Source organism: Cryptomeria japonica, chromosome 1 (assembly GCF_030272615.1).
Source record: "Cryptomeria japonica chromosome 1, Sugi_1.0, whole genome shotgun sequence".
Taxonomy (NCBI): Eukaryota; Viridiplantae; Streptophyta; class Pinopsida; order Cupressales; family Cupressaceae; genus Cryptomeria; species Cryptomeria japonica.
The window spans coordinates 716,450,067-716,470,892 of NC_081405.1; the positions used below are offsets into that span (position 1 = coordinate 716,450,067).

Here is a 20,826-nt window from a genome sequence, read left to right on the forward strand (position 1 = left end):
ATTTTCTGCAATGACTTGGTTTCAAGAGACCACAAGCATGCTCCTTATGCAACGTGCAAAGAAAAGGAAAAGAGGAAAAGAATTTCAAAATCACCAAACTACAAGATTGTAGCAAGAATTCAGATTGTAAAATGTTTAAGGGCAGCAATCAACAATAGAAAAGAACACTAAAAATGGGTTTTCCTATGAAGAGAAAACAAAGAGAAGTCAATATGATACTACACTTGTTGGGCAAAGCAAAATATATAGCGAGGAAGGTTTGCTGTCTAAAAAGGAATCATTCTTTCCTTTAAAAAGAATTAAAGAAAGCAAAGATAGGTGTCACTCCATCTGTTCTGGTTCCAAATAATCCAAAATGTTAAGACACTAATTCCTAAATGCCATCCATTTTTTATATAACCATTTCAAGCTCTTGATAGGAGATTTCTAAATATAGTTAAGTTTTTATTAATTTGATTGTGTCCATAAATTAGAGAAAATATTCTGCAAACCATGCATGAAGATGCTAGTTGTAATAAGACATCTATGGCAGATGTATACCAAAAGATTTAAATGCTTTTCCCCATTTGAGGGTATCAGGCATAGAAGAGAACCATTAACTTTAATTCATAAAATAAGGTATATATAGAGTTTATATTGACAATTGTCCTGAATTGTCAAAGCTGACCATTATGACCGAGCTAAGAAATATGCATAAGAGGGGTTATATGAACAGTGATACTTCTAATATTGGATTATGCTTGAGTGTGCTGTTGATCACACCATATATCTCCATTAGGAATATTTACAGTTGTACAACTAACAAAACATTTACTTTTGTACATTGTTTTTATGATTCGATGGTACTAGTATGACGACCACAAATCTTCAATAGATGCTTTTGGTCTACAAAGAAACGTCTACTTTATGAAATTACTTGTTCTATGTATGCAATATCTTTAAAGCTTCCATAGAGTGATAATGCAAATCACACATAACAACCTAAGGCCTTGAGCAAAACATATACAACAGTAAATAAAGAAATGATATGATGTTGCCCCAAAGAACCAAATAAATAACAGACAAAATACTCGTCACCAAAGTGTGGAATTGCTGAGTGTCTGCATCTGCATGAACTAGTTTTGCATGGATTATGTTTTTACTGTCAGTGTGTTCAAACATACACACAACCATCCAGTGACAGAAGATCCAAACTTCATGCCTGGACACTTGCAGAAATTAAATATTCATTACTTGAACATTCTACAAGTTAATTGATAATATACAATTTCTTTGCTGACTCGACAACATCATTCATGGCAAGATTGAAAGTTGACGATCAACCTACATTTCATCCCATTTTGACGCATTTAGTGTGGCAAACAAATATTGAAAATTGTAGGCTATTGTTTGACTTTAGATTACATATATGAATTGCTAGGAATTGAGCTTTGTCAAGCCTACTGTGGAAAAGCGAGTGCATTGATAATCGCCTATATCATTACAGTGTCATATTTGCAGGAGGAAAGGATGCTCTCATCACTCTATAAGTCCATTTTGACCTTCTGATTGGAACCAGCGACTGAAACATGGAAGGCATCCTTGGGATTTGTTTGCTGATTTGCCATTGCCATCTTCACTTTGGTCCCCCTGCTTCGCCATTAGGGAACTTGTCCCTGGAGATTCTGGTGGCAGAATGCTGTTCTTTGAAGCAATAACTGGAGGTGGAGGCATGTTTTCAGGACCTGTAAGGGATGAAAGATACAAACTAAGCCTACGCACTATTTGGGTGAAGTTGGGACGGATATTTGGATCTTCTGCCCAGCAGGCTTCCAAGATTGAAGCCAACTCTTCTGGAAGATCATCTGAACTTGGTCTCACATTCTGAAACAAATTTATATTTTCTCAGCTTTCTTATATCTCATATCATCTAAGCAAAATAAGGCCACATTAGAAAGACAAGAAGGCAATAAATAAAAAATAAAACCCGAATCCAATACCTTAAAGGCAGCAGCATATGCTGCTTGAAGATTTGACATCCCTTCAAATGGCATGCGATTTCTCAAAAGCTCCCACAAAACTATTGCAAAACTATATGCATCTACCTTGTGGTTGTAATGTTTTTTTTCTCCATGTCTTAATGTTACAGTGCTGTACAACTGCAAATTTTAAAAAAACTAAATGATTCCATCTTTCGGATTATTAAATCAACCAGTTAAATGTCCAGAAACAATTAAGAGAAAACAATATAGACCTCAGGAGCCATCCATCGGTATGTGCCAGTTTCTGCAGTCATCATTTCTGTTAGTGTCTCTTCTCTTGCCAGGCCAAAATCTACAAGCTTAACTTTTTTATGGTCAGCTGTCAACAGTAAATTATCTGTAAAGAATAGACAATTTCTGTCAGCATACTTCGCATGAACTCTTACATAAGTCTGTCTCAAATATGTCTATGGCACACTGGGAGCTGAGAAGATCATTAAATATGGTCAAAACATTATAATTGAATCGGATTTCACGGATTATAATTGAATCGGATTTCACGGATTATGCATACATAGTGATCGCCATCACAAAAGACGAGCAGTATACAATATAGCAAACATCTTTTTAAACCTCCAAAAAAATCAATCCAACGGACTTAAAACTGATATAGATGCACAGAATTCTCTACACGCAATTATGAAGTTTGTTTGATAAGCAATTTGCTATAGTGAATGTCAACTTTAAGTTTTTTGTTTTGCTATCCACAATGTGAATATTGTTATACTCAGAATCACCACAATGATTATTTTCCATGAGTAGCCATTTCTGTATGACCCTAGACTCGGGTACATCAGTGATTAATCACAAGGCAGGGGGGCTCATAAGGCACAAGCAACTCTAAGAATTTGTTAGCATAGAAGAGGAATTTTTAGAAAAACCATGACTTTAGGATTTTCACCCACTAGCCTCTTTCCCAATTGGCAAGGCTTTTGGAGAATGTATGCACTTCAAGCGTTCCTTGTCTTGCAGTTAACATCGATGTGGTATTCACCAAAACCCAAGATCGTTAGGCATTTGTTAATTGGTAAGTATACGAGACTTCTATAGGGTGGTGTGTTTTAGTATTTGGTTTTACAATGGGATCTAGCACCATGTGGGAGCACTTCTATTATCAAGTCATCACCAAGGCAACAATTTTCCACAAGTAACCATTTCTCTATACCCTTAATTCATATGCAGTGGTGAACAATCACGTTTTAGTATTTTGTTTTTAAATGGGATCTTGCACTATGTGTGAGCACTTCATTTCAGTGTTCCGCAGAGACGCGTCCCCCCGAAAAAACCCACGTCTCCTATAGGGGGACGTTTCAGAGACTTGGGAGAAACGTCCCCCCACAGCACCACCACTTCCTCCACCTCCACCATCACCACCTCTGGCGGGGACACTGCTGGGTCACTTTCTATATGTCACATGCCGTTACATATTGATTGCAACCTTTAACTTCATGAAAACTAGTTGGCCTTTCATGGGGCACTCATAGAGATGTTATATAGCAGATTTTGCCTTGAAAATTTTCAATTCACCTCTATTTTTTATATCAGCACCACCACTCCGCCGCCGTCCCCCCACCATCCCCTCACCATCCCCAAATTTAGGCACTTGGTCCCCCGTCCCCTAGTCAAGAACACTGCTTTATTTCCAAGTCATCACCATATGGATTCCTTTCCACTAGTAAAAATTCCTTTATTTACCCTTGATTCATATGCATTGGTGAACAATCATGAGGCTAGGGAACCCACAAAGTGGGTAGGTACCTCTAAGAAAAGTATGGAGGAGGAATGGTCATTTCAAGAAAATCCACTGCTTTGGGCGTTTCACCCACCAGCATTTTTCCCATTTAGCAAAGCTTTTGCTGAGCTTATGAACGCGGAATTATCATAAACCCAAAAAAAAAAATTGATGGAAAAAATAAGGGCTTCCTTCCATACAATAATTTTGTTTAGATATAATGTTTTTCAATGAATTTTTTCACTAAATGAAAGTATTTAAAATTAAATACTCAAGTGATCACCATGATAGCTATTTTCCATGAGTAACCATTTCTCTATCATCTTTAATGCATGTACATTTGTGAATAATCACAAGGGCAGGTAGCCCACAAAGCACACAAGCACCTCTTCAGTAATTGTTAGCGTAGGGAGGAATGTGATCATTAGAATATAGACGCCACAAAATATAGATACAGAAGGTTCAGAGCCGATCCGTCCACTAAGGAGCCAGAAGCTGCCTTTGAACAGTATGTGACAGGTTCAGCCCCAGTCAAAGCAGTCTGAGATATTTCAACCAGGGTCGAAACCATCTTGTACTGGGAAAATTAAAAGACTCTAGGGTAATTCAAGAAGCTGAAGAATTTGCAGTCCTATCCTTTCAAATTCTAATGAAATATAGGCTTCTCCATTTGATACCATGCTAAATTCTTGCATAAATATACCCTCCAGGGGTCTTGTTAATAAAATCTTTACCTCCTAGGTTCCTTGGTTGAGTGCTTAATGGAGTTGAGTGCAAGTAGAAGTATGAATAAAGTAAGTTGTGGAGCTATTTGCAGGCATCAAAAACACTGTTGTTGTTGATAAGTGTCCTTGTTAACTTTGAGAAGGCAATAAGCTTGCAAACTGTGAAGTAGCTAGTGGCTTGAGAATGCTAGGCCTTATTCTTTTGGAGTTTTTCACATATTAGGTATCTCCAGCCCAATCTCTTGTATACATGCTTTGTTTTCTGATGCTCTTTCAGTTCTTGTTCTTTATTTCATGCGTTGAAACAACTACAGTTTATTTCAGGTTTTCTGCACTCAAAGCAACTCTTTGGCATGTTGACCGTATTCTTTAGCAATTTTCATGGAGACAACAAATTGAAGGTGACCGAATGAGCTAAGATTTGTGACAGTCAGTTTGTTATAGAATATATGTACTAATTAAATATATTTGAGCTAGTATCCACATGTTTAAACTACCCTAGTCATTCAAGATAGATGATTGTGTTTGTATGAACCCAAAACACCTTAGACGAGAAGAGAACCCTAAAGCTGGTTTGTTGGTGATAGGATGGTATCCTTGTCTTGGTGCACAGTAGACCCTATAATGGCCAATAAATGGGCTCACTTTTGGTCCCCTAAAGCATTTGTTGTGGTTACTATTTTCAGGTAATACGTTATGTCAGCCAGCACAACCGTTGGATGGATCATTTGCTTTAGTGTTTTATTGAGCTTATAAATTATTAGGATACTTCAACTATTAACCACATATCCTGTGTACCTCTTTTCCTTGCTATTGTAAATTCTAAAATGATGTGTTAAGTAACACATTGAATCAAAGCTAAGGAGCTGAGAGCTCCTCATTCCTGTGCCAAAGCTCATTTGAGGGAAGCGTGTTGCTTCACCCATCCAAAGAGGATCGTGTGAACATGTGGCATTTTGTGGAACTAGCATTATGACAATTCCCCAGAGCTTGACCATGCACGCTCGTAAGGCCAGGCTATATTTTTTATTTTTTTATTTTTTTATTGCACATGGAGATTCGTCACCACCATTTTTTGTTCATTCTGTACAAGAAGATATTATTCTATTTTGTGTAGTTAAATAAATATGGACATGTCAATGTCATCTTTTGGAGCAATTTTCTATTTCATCTTTACAGCAGTGCCAATATTTACCCCCCCATACTAAAAGTACTTAGGTTTATACTCACCACAAGTAAATGTACCTGTCAATGAATTAGCTTACGTGGGCCCTATCCTTATTTTCCTAATAAGGATATAAAAACATTTTAATAAAGGAGCCATGGTTTGGAGAAATAAAAGCAACAGATAAAATAATAGCTTATGGGGGCACAGATTTCTATAAAGAGGTCTTATAACACCCAAGACACTTGGCAATTTCTTAATGACAAATTTTATGACATCTCATAAATGAGGAGTTAAAAGTTCGTATTCACAACAAAGTGGAGGTTATTTTAAGGAAAAAATCTCATTTAATATTTTGATTCTATCTTTGAGAGGGGAAATGGGGCATTGGAATTTGTGCCCTAACGGTGCTGTATATTGAGGTGCTTGGTTGCCTATGAAACAACTGTCATTTTTCATATAATTTATGTCATGGATTGAGCCTTGTGTTCAACTATCAATTCAAGAATGAAACTCCTTGGATTTAGAGATCAGAGGACAAAACTATTTTGTTTCTTAAGGGCAATCTCATTTAGAGGTTGTATTTGTGCTGAAAGCTTTTGTTTTATTTTCCAATGAGTATTTGTATTTGGCGCAAAAACATATTGTAATTGCAAATTTGTCTGTAATGTCCCCTTTTTAGCGCAACATGATATGGGGTGTCGTTAGCCTATTCTGACACGATCCCGAAGGCTAACAAGGACATTGGTGGGATCCTGAGGTATTTTGGCCTAGGTGTTTTCAGTTTCAGGCCAATCGGTGCTGCTTTGACAAGGTTTCTAGACACTTACTATTTATAGTAAGTTAGTCTCCAAGCAGTGACTTGGAATTTTTAGTGTTTCCCTGGTTGGCATAATTATCAGTAGAAAATAAGGCGACAATGATTTAAAGGGATTATCAACAAGGTTTTAATATTTAACGATAAAGTGTAAAGTTAAATTAAATATTTAACTTTATCGTTATATTATAAGGTTGGGAATATAAAGTAATGTTTAAAATATTAAAAGTTCCCTTTAATGTGTATATTGTGGGAAATAATATTTTATTCTAAAATGTATTATCCCACATTGAGAAAATGAAGTGTTTGCATCCAGGAAGAAGATATAAATGGAGGTTGAGAGCTCTCTTTTGGGATATGCTGGGATGAATTAATGTGATGCTGTTGGATTTCGTAGAAATCTGATTATTGGGCTTGGAGGACGGAATCCCTCTTTGCTAGCATTCTCTTCGCTGTTGAAAGACACAGTCAGGAGGATTAATGGTGTTTTCATTCAGGAAACACATTGGGCTTCATTTGGTGCTCTCGCATGATGTTTTTACAGAGGTTTGAAAGTGCAGATTTGAAAATAGTGTTTTTGCTACAGTACCGCGTGAATAGTGTTTTTGCTACAGTACCGCGTGAATAGTGATTTGCTACAGTACCGCGTGAACAGTGTTTTTGCTACAGTACCGCGTGAACAGTGTTTTTGCTACAGTACCGCGTGAACAGTGTTTTGCTACAGTGCTGCGTGAATAGTAAAAATGCTACAGTGCCGTGAATAGTGCAGCTACAGTGCGTGAACAGTGTTTTCAGCAGGTTCTATACTTGTGGAGTCCAGGTTTGAATTTGTTTATTATCATATGGTCTGTAATATTCTTCAAATCTGATTTGTATGCTTGGAGTTGGAATTAAATAAATATCATCAGCATTAATCCTCTTGCTTTTGGCATTTGATATGTCTGGTTATTTTTATATTGAATAAACTTGAAAGCTTTACAATAAATACCAGTTTACCAAATTTATCCTCTAGCAAATCAAGACCCAAAAAAATCCAGTAGTCAGCTTGCACACCAACTGTTTGACAAAATTACACTAAGTAGAAAGGACATAAATTTAGTACCAAACAGGGGGTGTCCATTACAGTGGTATCAGAGCAGAAGATTCTGCCATCTTGTGGGAAACTTTCACCAAAACATATTGCAGAAATAAAACAGGTCCAGAATGTATGATTGAGCATGCGACAGGGGCATTATAATTTTCGCAATACCAGGGCCAGACAAAATAGAAATCCGGATAGTCAGAGTGAGCAGTCTAGTTCATCCGTGCAGGTGGACATAGAATCCAGTCATACAGACATAGAGGAAATATTCTTTGATCAGGACAGCAGTATGGGTGACCGAGATGAGAGGAATATCGTTCCAGATCAGGGGGAGGTGATGTTCAGACAGTTGCTGGGTACGTTAGAGCAGGGGCAGCGTATGCAGCAGGAGCAGAATAGGCGAATGGACATGATGTTGCAGCTTATGGCTAGACAGATGGGCATCAATATTAATCCAGGTGATGCCAACAATGGAAACAATAACAATGGGGGAAACGATAACAATAGGGGAGATGATAATAATGGAGGTCGTGACAACAACAATGGCCCTGAGAATAATATTAATGGTAATAATGGACATGGCAACAATGGGAATGAGGCGGATAACTTTAGACACGTTGCACGCCCAGCTCGAACAGCGAGCTCGAGACCTCTTCTACCCACCTTCCCACCTAGGGATCCGGTTCAACCAGTGAATGAACCGCAGATTACTGAGTTACAGGGTCAGTTCAGGAGGGACTGGGAGGCCAGTGGACCCGAGTTTCAGGCAGATATTTCCCTCAGAGATTATATGGACTTGAGGATGAGACATATGCCTAGAGCAGGAGGGAGGAATCAGAATTTTGAGCTAAGAAAGAAAGTTGGAAAACTTTCCTTGCCTTATTATGATGCTTCAGGGAAGATGACTGCACGAGCTTGGGTGCAGAAGATAGATACATACTTGCAGCTAAATCCTATGCCTGAGGATGAGGCTATCAAGTATGCGGCTATGCATTTGGACGGTGTTGCGCATGAATGGTGGCATCATGGCATGGTGACTCTGGGGCATAATCAGATTACATCCTATGAGGAATTCACAGAAAGATTGATCGAGAGATTTGACACTAGGGATCCCGAGTTACATTTCAAGGAGCTAGCACAGTTAAAACAGTCAGGTTCAGTGGATGCTTACATCGCTGAGTTTCAGCGTTTGTCTGTACTTGTTACTGATATCTCTCCTAGGAGATTGGTGGTGTTATTTTGTGATGGGCTTGCTGATCCGTTACGTGGTTGGGTGAAGGGACATGATCCACTCACCTTAGCAGAAGCAACTAAAAAGGCACGAGATTTAGCCCCTTCGGTATACAAAGGAAAATACCATTCAACAGATTCTCCCTACCGCAAGGACAAAGACAAAAAACCATTTCAAAAAGAGTATAACAAACCCAAAGAAGGATCAAAAGGACTAGACAGTGAAACCTTGAATGAACTACGAAAGAAGAAACTATGCTTCCAGTGTAGAGAGCCTTGGGACTTATCTCATAAATGCCCTCTCAAGGCTAAGGCAAATCAAATGGAGTATTTTTCAGCAGAGGAGTCAGAGTCAGAGGGGGAGGATCAGCACTCCGATTCAGATGAGGGTAACACGATAGAGGAGAGCAGCATTCCTAAGGATGATAGATCGTTGGCACGCTTGACAGGGGCCCAAAAGGCAATCACGTTTAAGGTCAGGGGTACTATCCAGGGGCAGAAAGTGATATCTCTCATTGACACTGGGGCTACACATAACTTTATAGATACACAGTTGGTAGCCAGGAGAGGTTTACAGACAGAGGAGCATGATGGTTTTAGAGTCATGGTGGCTAATGGCCAAAAGCTATTATGTACTCAGAAGGTTTCAAATCTTCACATTAGATTTGGAGATGGCTATGAGTTGGAGGATGATTTCTATGTTGTGGACATGGGAGATTACGACGTCATCCTCGGTATGACATGGATGGCATCGCTGGTTGAGTTCACTGTCAACCTAGCGAAGTTGGAAATGAGGTTTCAGCATGAGGGTAGGACTGTTGTACTCAGGGGACTTTCAGATGGGAGTTGCAGGGTAGTCTCTTTGAGGAGAATGGAGAAACTTTTTCGACATAATGACATAGAGTGGGCAACAGAGTGCTTAGTTATGCCAACTTCACCAGAGCCTCGAGTGAAGAGTCATCCACCAGATATACAGGAGATTCTTGACAGACATGCCAAGGTATTCAGTGATATCCCGCATGGGGTTCCTCCTGACAGGGGTGCAGAGCATGTTATTGAGCTCGAGGAGGGAGCCAAACCAGTGATGATCACTCCCTATCGTCATCCTAAGAAACATAAAGATGAGATAGAGAAGGCAATTAAGGAATTGTTGGAAATGGGGCACATCAGGCCTAGCAAAAGCCCCTTTGCTTCAGCTGTAGTTCTGGTAAAGAAGAAGGATGGGACAATGCGCATGTGCATCGATTATAGGGCATTGAATAAGAAAACAATAAAAAATAGGTATCCCATTCCTAGGATTGATGAGCTGATTGATGAGTTGCATGGGGCATGTTTCTTCACCAAAATTGATTTGCGATCCGGATACCATCAGATCAGGATGAGAGCAGAGGACATTGAGAAAACAGCCTTCCGATGCCACTATGGCCACTTTGAGTTTATGGTTATGCCGTTTGGACTAACCAATGCACCCGCTACATTTCAGAGTTGTATGAACCAGGTATTCAGGGAGCAGTTGAGGAGATTTGTTTTGATCTTCTTTGATGACATCTTGGTCTTCAGTAAGACCTGGGAGGAACATTCACAGCATCTGGAGGAGGTATTATCTATCTTAGAGAGAGAGTCTTTATATGCCAAGGAGTCTAAGTGTGAGTTTGGTATGACAGAATTACTATACCTTGGGCATATTATTAGTGCAGATGGAGTTCAAGTAGACCCTGAAAAGATTAGAGCTATAGTAGATTGGCCTACTCCCACGAACCTCACACAGCTTAAGGGGTTCTTTGGTTTATGCGGGTTTTACAGGAGGTTTGTTAAGGGGTTTTCACAGACGGCAGCACCTTTGACAGACCTCACTAAAAAGGGAGCCTTCGTATGGACAGAAGCAGCACAACGATGTTTTGACCACTTCAAACAAGTGATGTCATCTTGTCCGGTTTTAGCTCTACCAGATTTCACGAAGCCATTTGAACTTCAGTGTGATGCTTCAGGTGATGGGATAGGGGCAGTATTGATGCAGGAGAAACATCCCATTGCATTCGAGAGTAGGAAGCTCCGAGGTGTTGAGAGGAGCTATTCTATCTATGACAGGGAGATGTTGGCCATAATGCATGCATTGGCCAAATTCCGATCATATTTGGTAGGTGGGCGTTTTGTGATCAAAACTGATCACAACAGTATTAAATATTTCATGAACCAGCGCGATCTTAATGACCGACAACAGAAATGGGTTACTAAATTGCAGGCTTATGACTTTGACATAGAGTTTGTCAAAGGTAAGAAAAACGTGGTGGCTGATGCCTTATCTCGGAGACCTCACTTATGTGCCCTGGCAGAGATTTCAGGAGATTGGAGAGATCAGATTATAGCAGAGTATGTCGGAGATGCTTGGGCTTCTGGATTGATTTCAGGTACTATACAGGATGATCGCTATGAGGTGATAGATGGATTGATCAGAGTTCAGGACAGGGTTTATTTGATTCCGTCATCACATTTGAGAGAGGTGATACTTAAGGCATTTCATGATGCACCCACAGCTGGGCATCCGGGGATCTTCAAGACCTACAGGCAGATCCGAGAGCGGTTCACATGGAGAGGGCTCAAGAATGATGTTCAGAGGTATGTCAGGGAGTGTGCGGTTTGTCAACAGAATAAGGGAGAGCACACATTTCCTGCAGGTTTATTACAACCCTTGCCCATTCCAGATAGGAAATGGGAAAGTATTTCGATGGACTTCATCACTGGTTTACCACGAGTGCAGGGAAGGGATTGCATCTATGTGGTGGTGGACCGCTTGACGAAGTTCGCTCACTTCTTTGCTATTCCGTCCATTTACACAGCAGCACAGGTGGCAGATCTTTTCTTTAGAGAGATATTCAGGTTACATGGGTTGCCCAGATTCATTGTCAGTGATCGGGATAGTAAGTTTATGAGTGTTTTTTGGCAGGAGTTGTTTAGGTTGTGTGGTACAGATCTTACACCTAGTACTAGTTATAGTACAGATCTTACACCTAGTACAAGGTTTCTAGACACTTACTATTTATAGTAAGTTAGTCTCCAAGCAGTGACTTGGAATTTTTAGTGTTTCCCTGGTTGGCATAATTATCAGTAGAAAATAAGGCGACAATGATTTAAAGGGATTATCAACAAGGTTTTAATATTTAACGATAAAGTGTAAAGTTAAATTAAATATTTAACTTTATCGTTATATTATAAGGTTGGGAATATAAAGTAATGTTTAAAATATTAAAAGTTCCCTTTAATGTGTATATTGTGGGAAATAATATTTTATTCTAAAATGTATTATCCCACATTGAGAAAATGAAGTGTTTGCATCCAGGAAGAAGATATAAATGGAGGTTGAGAGCTCTCTTTTGGGATATGCTGGGATGAATTAATGTGATGCTGTTGGATTTCGTAGAAATCTGATTATTGGGCTTGGAAGACGGAATCCCTCTTTGCTAGCATTCTCTTCGCTGTTGAAAGACACAGTCAGGAGGATTAATGGTGTTTTCATTCAGGAAACACATTGGGCTTCATTTGGTGCTCTCGCATGATGTTTTTACAGAGGTTTGAAAGTGCAGATTTGAAAATAGTGTTTTTGCTACAGTACCGCGTGAATAGTGTTTTTGCTACAGTACCGCGTGAATAGTGATTTGCTACAGTACCGCATGAATAGTGATTTGCTACAGTACCGCGTGAACAGTGTTTTTGCTACAGTACCGCGTGAACAGTGTTTTTGCTACAGTACCGCGTGAACAGTGTTTTGCTACAGTGCTGCGTGAATAGTAAAAATGCTACAGTGCCGTGAATAGTGCAGCTACAGTGCGTGAACAGTGTTTTCAGCAGGTTCTATACTTGTGGAGTCCAGGTTTGAATTTGTTTATTATCATATGGTCTGTAATATTCTTCAAATCTGATTTGTATGCTTGGAGTTGGAATTAAATAAATATCATCAGCATTAATCCTCTTGCTTTTGGCATTTGATATGTCTGGTTATTTTTATATTGAATAAACTTGAAAGCTTTACAATAAATACCAGTTTACCAAATTTATCCTCTAGCAAATCAAGAACCAAAAAAATCCAGTAGTCAGCTTGCACACCAACTGTTTGACAAAATTACACTACGTAGAAAGGACATAAATTTAGTACCGAACAGGGGGTGTCCATTACATTGTCATATTTATATGTTGTCTGTTTTATAATATTCCAACATATTTGAACATATTTATTCAGCGCCAACACTTTTGTATTGTTCATGCATTGTATTGCTGCATCTTTCAGATATTCTAGTTTATTTGAATAATATAGAAATCATTTTCATCCACCGTATGATCTCAACTTGCCCTCACGTGATCTTGCTTATCAGAAAGTGTTAAATATTATTTATTTACTCACCATATGCTCTCATCTTGCCCTCATGAAACCTAGGCAATCGAAAGTGCTAAATCTTTTATAGAAAAATTTGTTGAAGGCATTATAATGTTATCAAAGCTAATTTCCTGCTAATCTGTGAATCATGAGGAGCAATAAAAGGCCTTTAAAATGTAATGAAAGAGCGGATTTGTTTCCAAATAACATTCTAGAGATTCAAATGGGCCAAAAAAGAATGAAAAAGTTGCTAACAACTAGGCAAAAAAGAATAATTGAATTATTGACTCAGTGACTTTAATGTCCTCCTTTTGGGAGGTCCTAAATTTTGCCCTAAAATCACAAGTTCAAGACAAACTCGCTAGTTAACAATTTCCTTTTCAACATAAACTGCAGTGTAACTGTAAACCCTACAATAACATTAGCCAATATTTGAAATGTAATTCATAAGACCAATTAGGCATACAAATGTTCACATATACTCAATTGTACTAATAATCATTTGCAATAGCATTCTGCAATTACATCATATAATGTTCATTTAACTTAGAGGTAAACAAGCAATTAACATCACATACTTAAATCTACAATTCAGCCATAATAGGGGTTGAATGAGGAGAGCACGATAGGGTGCCCAAAGCATCCTTCACACTAAGCCCGAGGGCAGATACAACCACCCCTTGGCCCACATGTGGCAAGACGTCATCCATCCAACATGGGGTGGTCTACCCAGTTGGGGAGCTCGTCTCTGCTCTCCCAATTCATGTCACCTTATTCAACCGCCTATGATTGTGACTTCTCTTAATTCATTCCAACAATCAACAATTGTAGACGTTGGACAGGAAACCGTAATAGAGCACCTGAAATATTCCTCTTATCTAAGCCCAACGGTGTAATACAAAACCCCCTTGGCCCACATGTGGCAGGATGTCAACCATCCATCATGGGGTGGCCTACTTAGAAGGGAATTTCGTAACTGCTCTCCCACCTTGTATTTCCTTACTCACCTTCACATGATGGCTTGTTGGGGAAAAAGTAACTTAATGAATAAGGAATAGCATTTCATATTATTGCCTATACAAAATATATGAAGTTATGTATTATATATACTATCACATTGCATACCACAATATTTACCATATCACCCAAATTGCTGAATGAAAATGCAGGTTCTTATATTAGAGATGATCTGATCTGAATTCCTTGATCCTGTTCGATGATATCTTCTTTCTCATTTTATTCCATATATATATTTCAGCAAATATAAATAATACATTCATATGCTTATGTCATAATTCCACATATAACTTGCTAGCTTCAGCTGATGGTAATAAATCAGAATCTCTGTCCTTAATTGCTTATATCAGATTGAATACTTATTCTTATTCCTTTCTGGATGTCCTTTCCCAAATGAATGGAGTTCCCATTAATACCTCATCATGATTATGAATGGAGGTGTTGATTATAAAGAGGGAGGACTTCTCACCAAGTGTGACGTCCCTTTGTTAATCATCCTTAACAACTGAATGCTTATTGCTGCCTTATGCTTGTCTTAATTATTATTTCAGACCTTTGGTAATCACTAATTAATCTAATCAGCGTTCCTAAGGAAATCGCTCAAATTCTTCCGTCAGGGAAAAGTGTAAGGTTGTGATAATTGTGAAGGCTGCGATAGGATCTTATGAAGCTGCGACCTCCTTAGTGGAAAGAATGGCTGCGATCTTCTTCAGCAACTTATGCCACCAATGATAGAATTCACTCCAAAGCATTGATTGGTGGATGCAGATCATGCTACCGTCTGTGACCACTCTTGTATCCTTCGTACAAGCAGAACATTCCTTTCCATTCATCTTTAACTTCAGGATAACCAAAAATCACCGCAATCATCATACCATCAGTCATACCCACGACCTCCATGTTTACGATGATGATCTTTAACATAATGATGTTTGTTGCCATCCCTATAATTCTGTTATCAGATTCGGTTATAGATGTGCTTCTGTATCTTCCAAATGATACTCTCTCACAACTCACAACTCATTTTCCTTAGAAGTATGGAATTACAATACTCGCCATGGCTACAAATAATTTCTTCTAATTTGTTTGCAATGGAATGCCTTAATATTTAGGTGGGGCATTACAGCGACTGCAAATCCAGAATAACATGCCCATTGCCATTCCTTTGCAGAATCAAAGTCATAGCAGAACATCACACATCAAAAAGTGGAGAAGTTTGATCTCTAAATAACTGACCACCAGTTAGTTCCATCCCAAAACCTTCTAGGCCCATGTTTCTACATGAAGAAGAAAGATCTAAACTTGAGAGTACTTCTACAGAAGAGCTTGATAGAGTTTTTGAAGAATATCAAGGGAAATTTCAAAACTTCAAAAAGTCACCATATCTTTCATGAATTACTTGGAGACATTAGGGAAGAGTTTCCAACAATAAAGAAGTCAAAGAAGCAATCAAAATGAAAATGGAAAAGAATTGAAGCAAATGGTGGACAAACTAAATGCATCTACCTTTGTTGGAACCAGCAAGATATCTACTCAAGCTTTGTTCCAAAAGTTGCAAATCTATTTCACACTCACGCCTATGATGGAAAAAGATGCCATCCAGTCTGGCACATTACATTTGGAGGGCAGTGGCTGTTGGTGGCAGCATGGTCTAATCGCAAAGGACATAAACTTGTGTGGACTTCTGATAATTTTAGCCAAAGGTTGTTGGACAAATTTTGAGCAGAATGATGAAGAAAAGTATTTCAAAGAGCTTGCCAAAATCAAATGACAAACCTTAGTAGATGCATACGTAGTAGAGTTCCAACAAGTTGCATTTATAGTACTCAATATGTTAGAAAAGAGAAACACTTTTCTCTTTGTTGAAGGTTTATATGAACACTTTTCTCTTTGCTGAAGGTCTAGTTAAGGCCTTTGCACCATCATCACTTTAGAAAGCTATTAAGAGGGCTTTAACAGTTGAATTGTCTATACTGAGGAGCAAATTTCTATCTTAGACAAGACCACCCACTATTGGACCATAAAAGGGCAATTTTCAAAAAGGAGGATTCAACTCACACCCGTAGAATGCTACACCACAGCACTTGGCAATGAAAAAGTTGGATGATCATACCAATAAAAAACTTAGAAGGAAAATCTTGTGCTTCTCTTGCAAGGTAACCTGGTCACGAATGCCTTGGCAAAAGCCAAGCCCATTACTTTGAGGTGGAATCTAATGAGACCGATCCTAAAGAAGCAAAGCTACAATAAGCTACAAAGGAGTAGATCATCAAGCATGACCCTACGAAATCAGCCGATGAAGATGTAGACACCAGCAACAAAACACTCGAGGCTCTGTTGAGCACACCTTGATATCACCCATTCAAGGTTCTGGGGGAGTCATCTACCCAGTAGATCATGGTTCTTGTTAGTGGGGCTACCCACAACTTCACTAATGAGGGCCTAGTGGTTAAGAAAGGATTGAAAGCTAAAGACTGTTAAATTCACTGTCATAGTCGAAAATGGATTCAATATTCAATGCACCAAGGTAATTCTACAATTCAAGTTATCTTTTGAATTATAAGATGTTAATGATTTATATGTTGTGGGATTGGCAGAAGCACATATGATCCTCGGAATACAGTAGTTACATTCCATTGGAGAATTTTCACAAAATTATTAGTTCATGGAGCTTCAATTTGAACCTCGAGGGAGAGCTATGATACTTAGAGGCATTCTAAATGGGTCACCGCAAGTGATCACAACTAAAAGTATTATAGGGGACCACCTCTAAAAGACAAGTTACATGGGCAACCAATTGTTATGTAATTAAAAGCATGCATACTAATTCATCCTTGGGTAAGCACCACACTCATCATGTTGGCATTCAATCCATTTTCGATAACCATAGTATTGTGTTCAGTTCTATCCCTCCAAGTTTTCAGCCAAATGGGGGGTTCCAACACATCATAGAGTTGGAGCTTGACTCCAAGCCAATCGTGATCACCCCACACCACCATCTATGGATATAAAGAAGAAATAGAAAAGATTATAAAAAAATTATTGAAGATGGACCACATCAGACCTAGTTCTATCCCATTTGCATCATATATGATTCTTGAGAAGAAAAAGGACAGTACAACAAGGATATGCATTGAACAAAAAGAGTATCAAAAATAAATATCCTATTCCCAAGATCAATGAGGTCATCGATGAGTTGCACAAAGTACTCTACTTTCAAAGATTGGCCTAATATCAAGTGTGTGCAATGAGGACATGCACGAGGTAATTTTCAAATTGCACTTTGGACACTTTGAGTTCCTAGCCATGAAATTTGGTTTGACAAATGCCCCAATCAATTTCTAGTCTGGCATGGATCAGGTATTCAGTGGTCGATTCAGAAATTTTGTTTCAGTGTTCTTTGATGATATATGGATATACAACAAAATATGGGAAAATTGCTTGAACCACTTGGATATAATCCTTGGAATATTGGAGCAACAAGCTCTCTTTGCTAAGGAATATAGGTGTAAGTTTCGGGTTACAAATATTTTGCTAAGTTACCGGTTCGGATTCGGGTTCGGATTCGGGTATGGATTCGCGGATTCAGCAAAAAAAAAAAAAATCTTGGGTACGGGTTCGAGTTCAACCATACAAATATATATATATATATATATATATATATATATATATATATATATATATATATATATATATATATATATATATATATATATGTTCAATATATACAATCCATACAAAAATAAAATATACAATGTGACTTTCCATACATAAATGATAAATCATAAATCATAAATCCATAATTATTAATTGCCAATGCCAATAATTATTCATATATCGCAAATGTAATCAGTAAACTAATAACTAAAGTCTAATATCATATTCATAATTTGCAAAAAAGATAATATTCAAGTTTCAAGTCTTTTTTAAAAAGTCATAAAGGGGCGAATTAGAGTTTTATTATTAAAAAACTATTTTAAAAAGTCTTTTTTTATTGGTTTTTATTGTTTTTTTGACCCGTGGCCCTGTTTTTTGGAAACCACGGGCCTGGGTTCACGCGGGTCCTCCTGGGTTCCACCCGGGTCCTTCCCAGGTGGCCGGGTTCCCTGTGTGTCCTGCGTTGTTCCACCCGGGTCCTTCCCAGGTGGCCGAGTTCCCTGTGTGTCCTGCGACGCAGGACCCATAGGGAACCCGGCCACCTAGGAAGGACCCGGGAGGAACCCAAGGAGAACCCGGGGAGAACCAAGACCGGGCAAGAACCAGAACCCGAACCCAGGCCAAAAGGGGAAGAACCGGTAACTTAGATATTTTGTAGTTGCTTGAGGTGTTCAAGTGAATGAACAAAAAATACAAGCCATCTTGGATTGGCCAACTCCTATCACATTGACACAGTTGATAGGATTATTTGATCTTTGCAACTACTGTAGGAGGCTTGTTAAGGGTTTTTCGTAGTTGGAAGCACCCCTAACTAGTCGCAGGACCCACAGGGAACCCGGCCACCTGGGAAGGACCCGGGAGGAACCCAAGGAGAACCCGGGGAGAACCAGGACCGGGCAAGAACCAGAACCCGAACCCAGGCCAAAAGGGGAAGAACCGGTAGCTTAGATATTTTGTAGTTGTTTGAGGTGTTCAAGTGAATGAACAAAAAATACAAGCCATCTTGGATTGGCCAACTCCTATCACATTGACACAGTTGATAGGATTATTTGATCTTTGCAACTACTGTAGGAGCCTTGTTAAGGGTTTTTCGTAGTTGGAAGCACCCCTAACTAACATGATCAAGAAGAGACCTTTCTCATGGAATGACCAAAAGAAGCTTTCAATAAGCTCAAAGGAGATGACTAGATTATATTGTACTTGATATTCCAAATTTTTAAGGCAATACTCACGCAAAAGGGGCACTCCGTAACATATTTGAGCGTAGGAAGTTGAAAGATGCAAAAAGGGGTTTTTCTATGACAAAGAGACATTTTCCATCATGCATGCTTTCGCTGAGTTCACACAAAAGTTATTTTGTAGAATATTTGTGGTGAGAACAGATCATAACAATTTGAAGTTTTTCCTTAGGCAACATGACTTGAATGACACGCAACAAAAATGGGTGAGTAAGCTTCAAACTTCAAGCTTATGATTTTGATATAGTATACATGAAAAGTCAAAAAGAATGTCGTTGTCGGTGCACTCTCCAGAATGTCTACTCTACATTTCATTCCCATCATTTTTGTTGATTGGAAGGTTTCCATTATGGCAGAATATGCTAAGAATACATTTGATACTATAGACGAAATTGTGAAGGATGACAAATATTAAGTGGTAGATGGTCTCATTCTATACAAGGATAGAATCTTCCTAGCACCTAAATCCAAAATGAAGGAGAAGGTTTGAAAGTATTGCATAATGCACCTATGGTAAGACACCCAAGATTCTACACGACTTAAATGCAAATAAGAAAAAGGTTCTTTTAGAAGTTCCTTAAAAAGATGTATTTAAACATATCAAAAAATGCACAACTTGCCAGAAAAATAAAGCAAAGGGTTTTTTATTGCATATTTGCCACAACTATTACCTAACCAAAATAGGGAAGTTGTATCCATAAGTTTCATCAAATGCCTCCTAAAGGTAAATGGAAAAGATCACATTAATGTCATAGTGGATAGATTAACTAAGTTTGCACACCTCTTTGTTATTCCTACAAAACCCAAAGCATAGTAAGTAGCTGAATTATTTTTCAAAGAAATGTGTAGGCTACATGGTTAGCCTAAGAACACTATTTGTGCAAAAATAGTAGATTTTCCAATGCCTTGTGGCAATTGTTTCATTTGACAAGTATCAAGCTCACTCCTAGTTCCAATTATCACCCACAGATAGATAGACAAACAAAAATAGTGAATAAGTGGGTTGAAGGATATTTAAGAACCTACATCACAAACTAGCAAGTAGCATGGATCAAATGGTTGAACCTTGGAGAATATTGCTATAATACCAACCATCAAATGTCCACTGGTATGACTCCTTTTATGGCTTTGTATGGATACAAAGTTCCGAGACTTGCCCAGACTTGCACAAACTCAATGAATCTCAAGTTGGGTTACCCTCATGCCTCCCAAGGACACAAACTCGAACTCAATCAAGTCTAGGTGAGGCTCGTCAAGTCTCACGCACTCACCGAACTAGCAAGTCTTGTCTTCTAGACTCAACCAAACTCAAAAAAAAATTAAATTAAATTAAATCTCAAAATTTAATTGTTTTTTGGATTTATGACATGCCCCCAAAATATACATGATATATAACATTTAACTCCCCATCTTTGTCTTCAAGTTAGTCTCATTCCCTTCATCGGAATATATACATGAAATATAACATTTAAGTATAAGTCACATTTCCCTTTATCTTTTTCCTTTCTTTATATAATGGCAAGATATTTGAGAGCGGTTTCAGCTCTATAGGAGTTATAATGCAAATTCTATGTTTTAGAAGATCTTATAAATTTTCAAACTTAATCAAATTTAAGTAATTAGCAGACTCCTATCAGCATTCTATCGCTCTCTCTATCTCAATTTATCTACCCTAAACTATAGACCTATCTCTCTCCCTCCCCTCTCTCTACCTCTCTCTATCTCACTCTCTCCTCTCTCTCCCAAGATCTAGGCCTATCTCTCTACATCTCTC

At 38.4% G+C, this 20,826-nt stretch overlaps 1 protein-coding gene across 1 annotated transcript in view; it reads right to left on the reverse strand.

Moving 5' to 3' along the window:
• Positions 1-1,015: 1,015 nt before the first annotated feature.
• Positions 1,016-20,826, reverse strand: part of LOC131056769 (serine/threonine-protein kinase STY13) — a 34,974-nt gene continuing 15,163 nt past the window's right edge. Inside the window, exons 4-6 of the mRNA XM_057991026.2 lie at positions 2,234-2,358; positions 1,980-2,138; positions 1,016-1,863 (exon numbers count right to left, since the gene is read on the reverse strand). Coding sequence (XP_057847009.1) covers positions 1,519-1,863; positions 1,980-2,138; positions 2,234-2,358 — 629 coding nt within the window. The 3' untranslated portion in view covers positions 1,016-1,518. The remainder of the gene's footprint in view (positions 1,864-1,979; positions 2,139-2,233; positions 2,359-20,826) is intronic.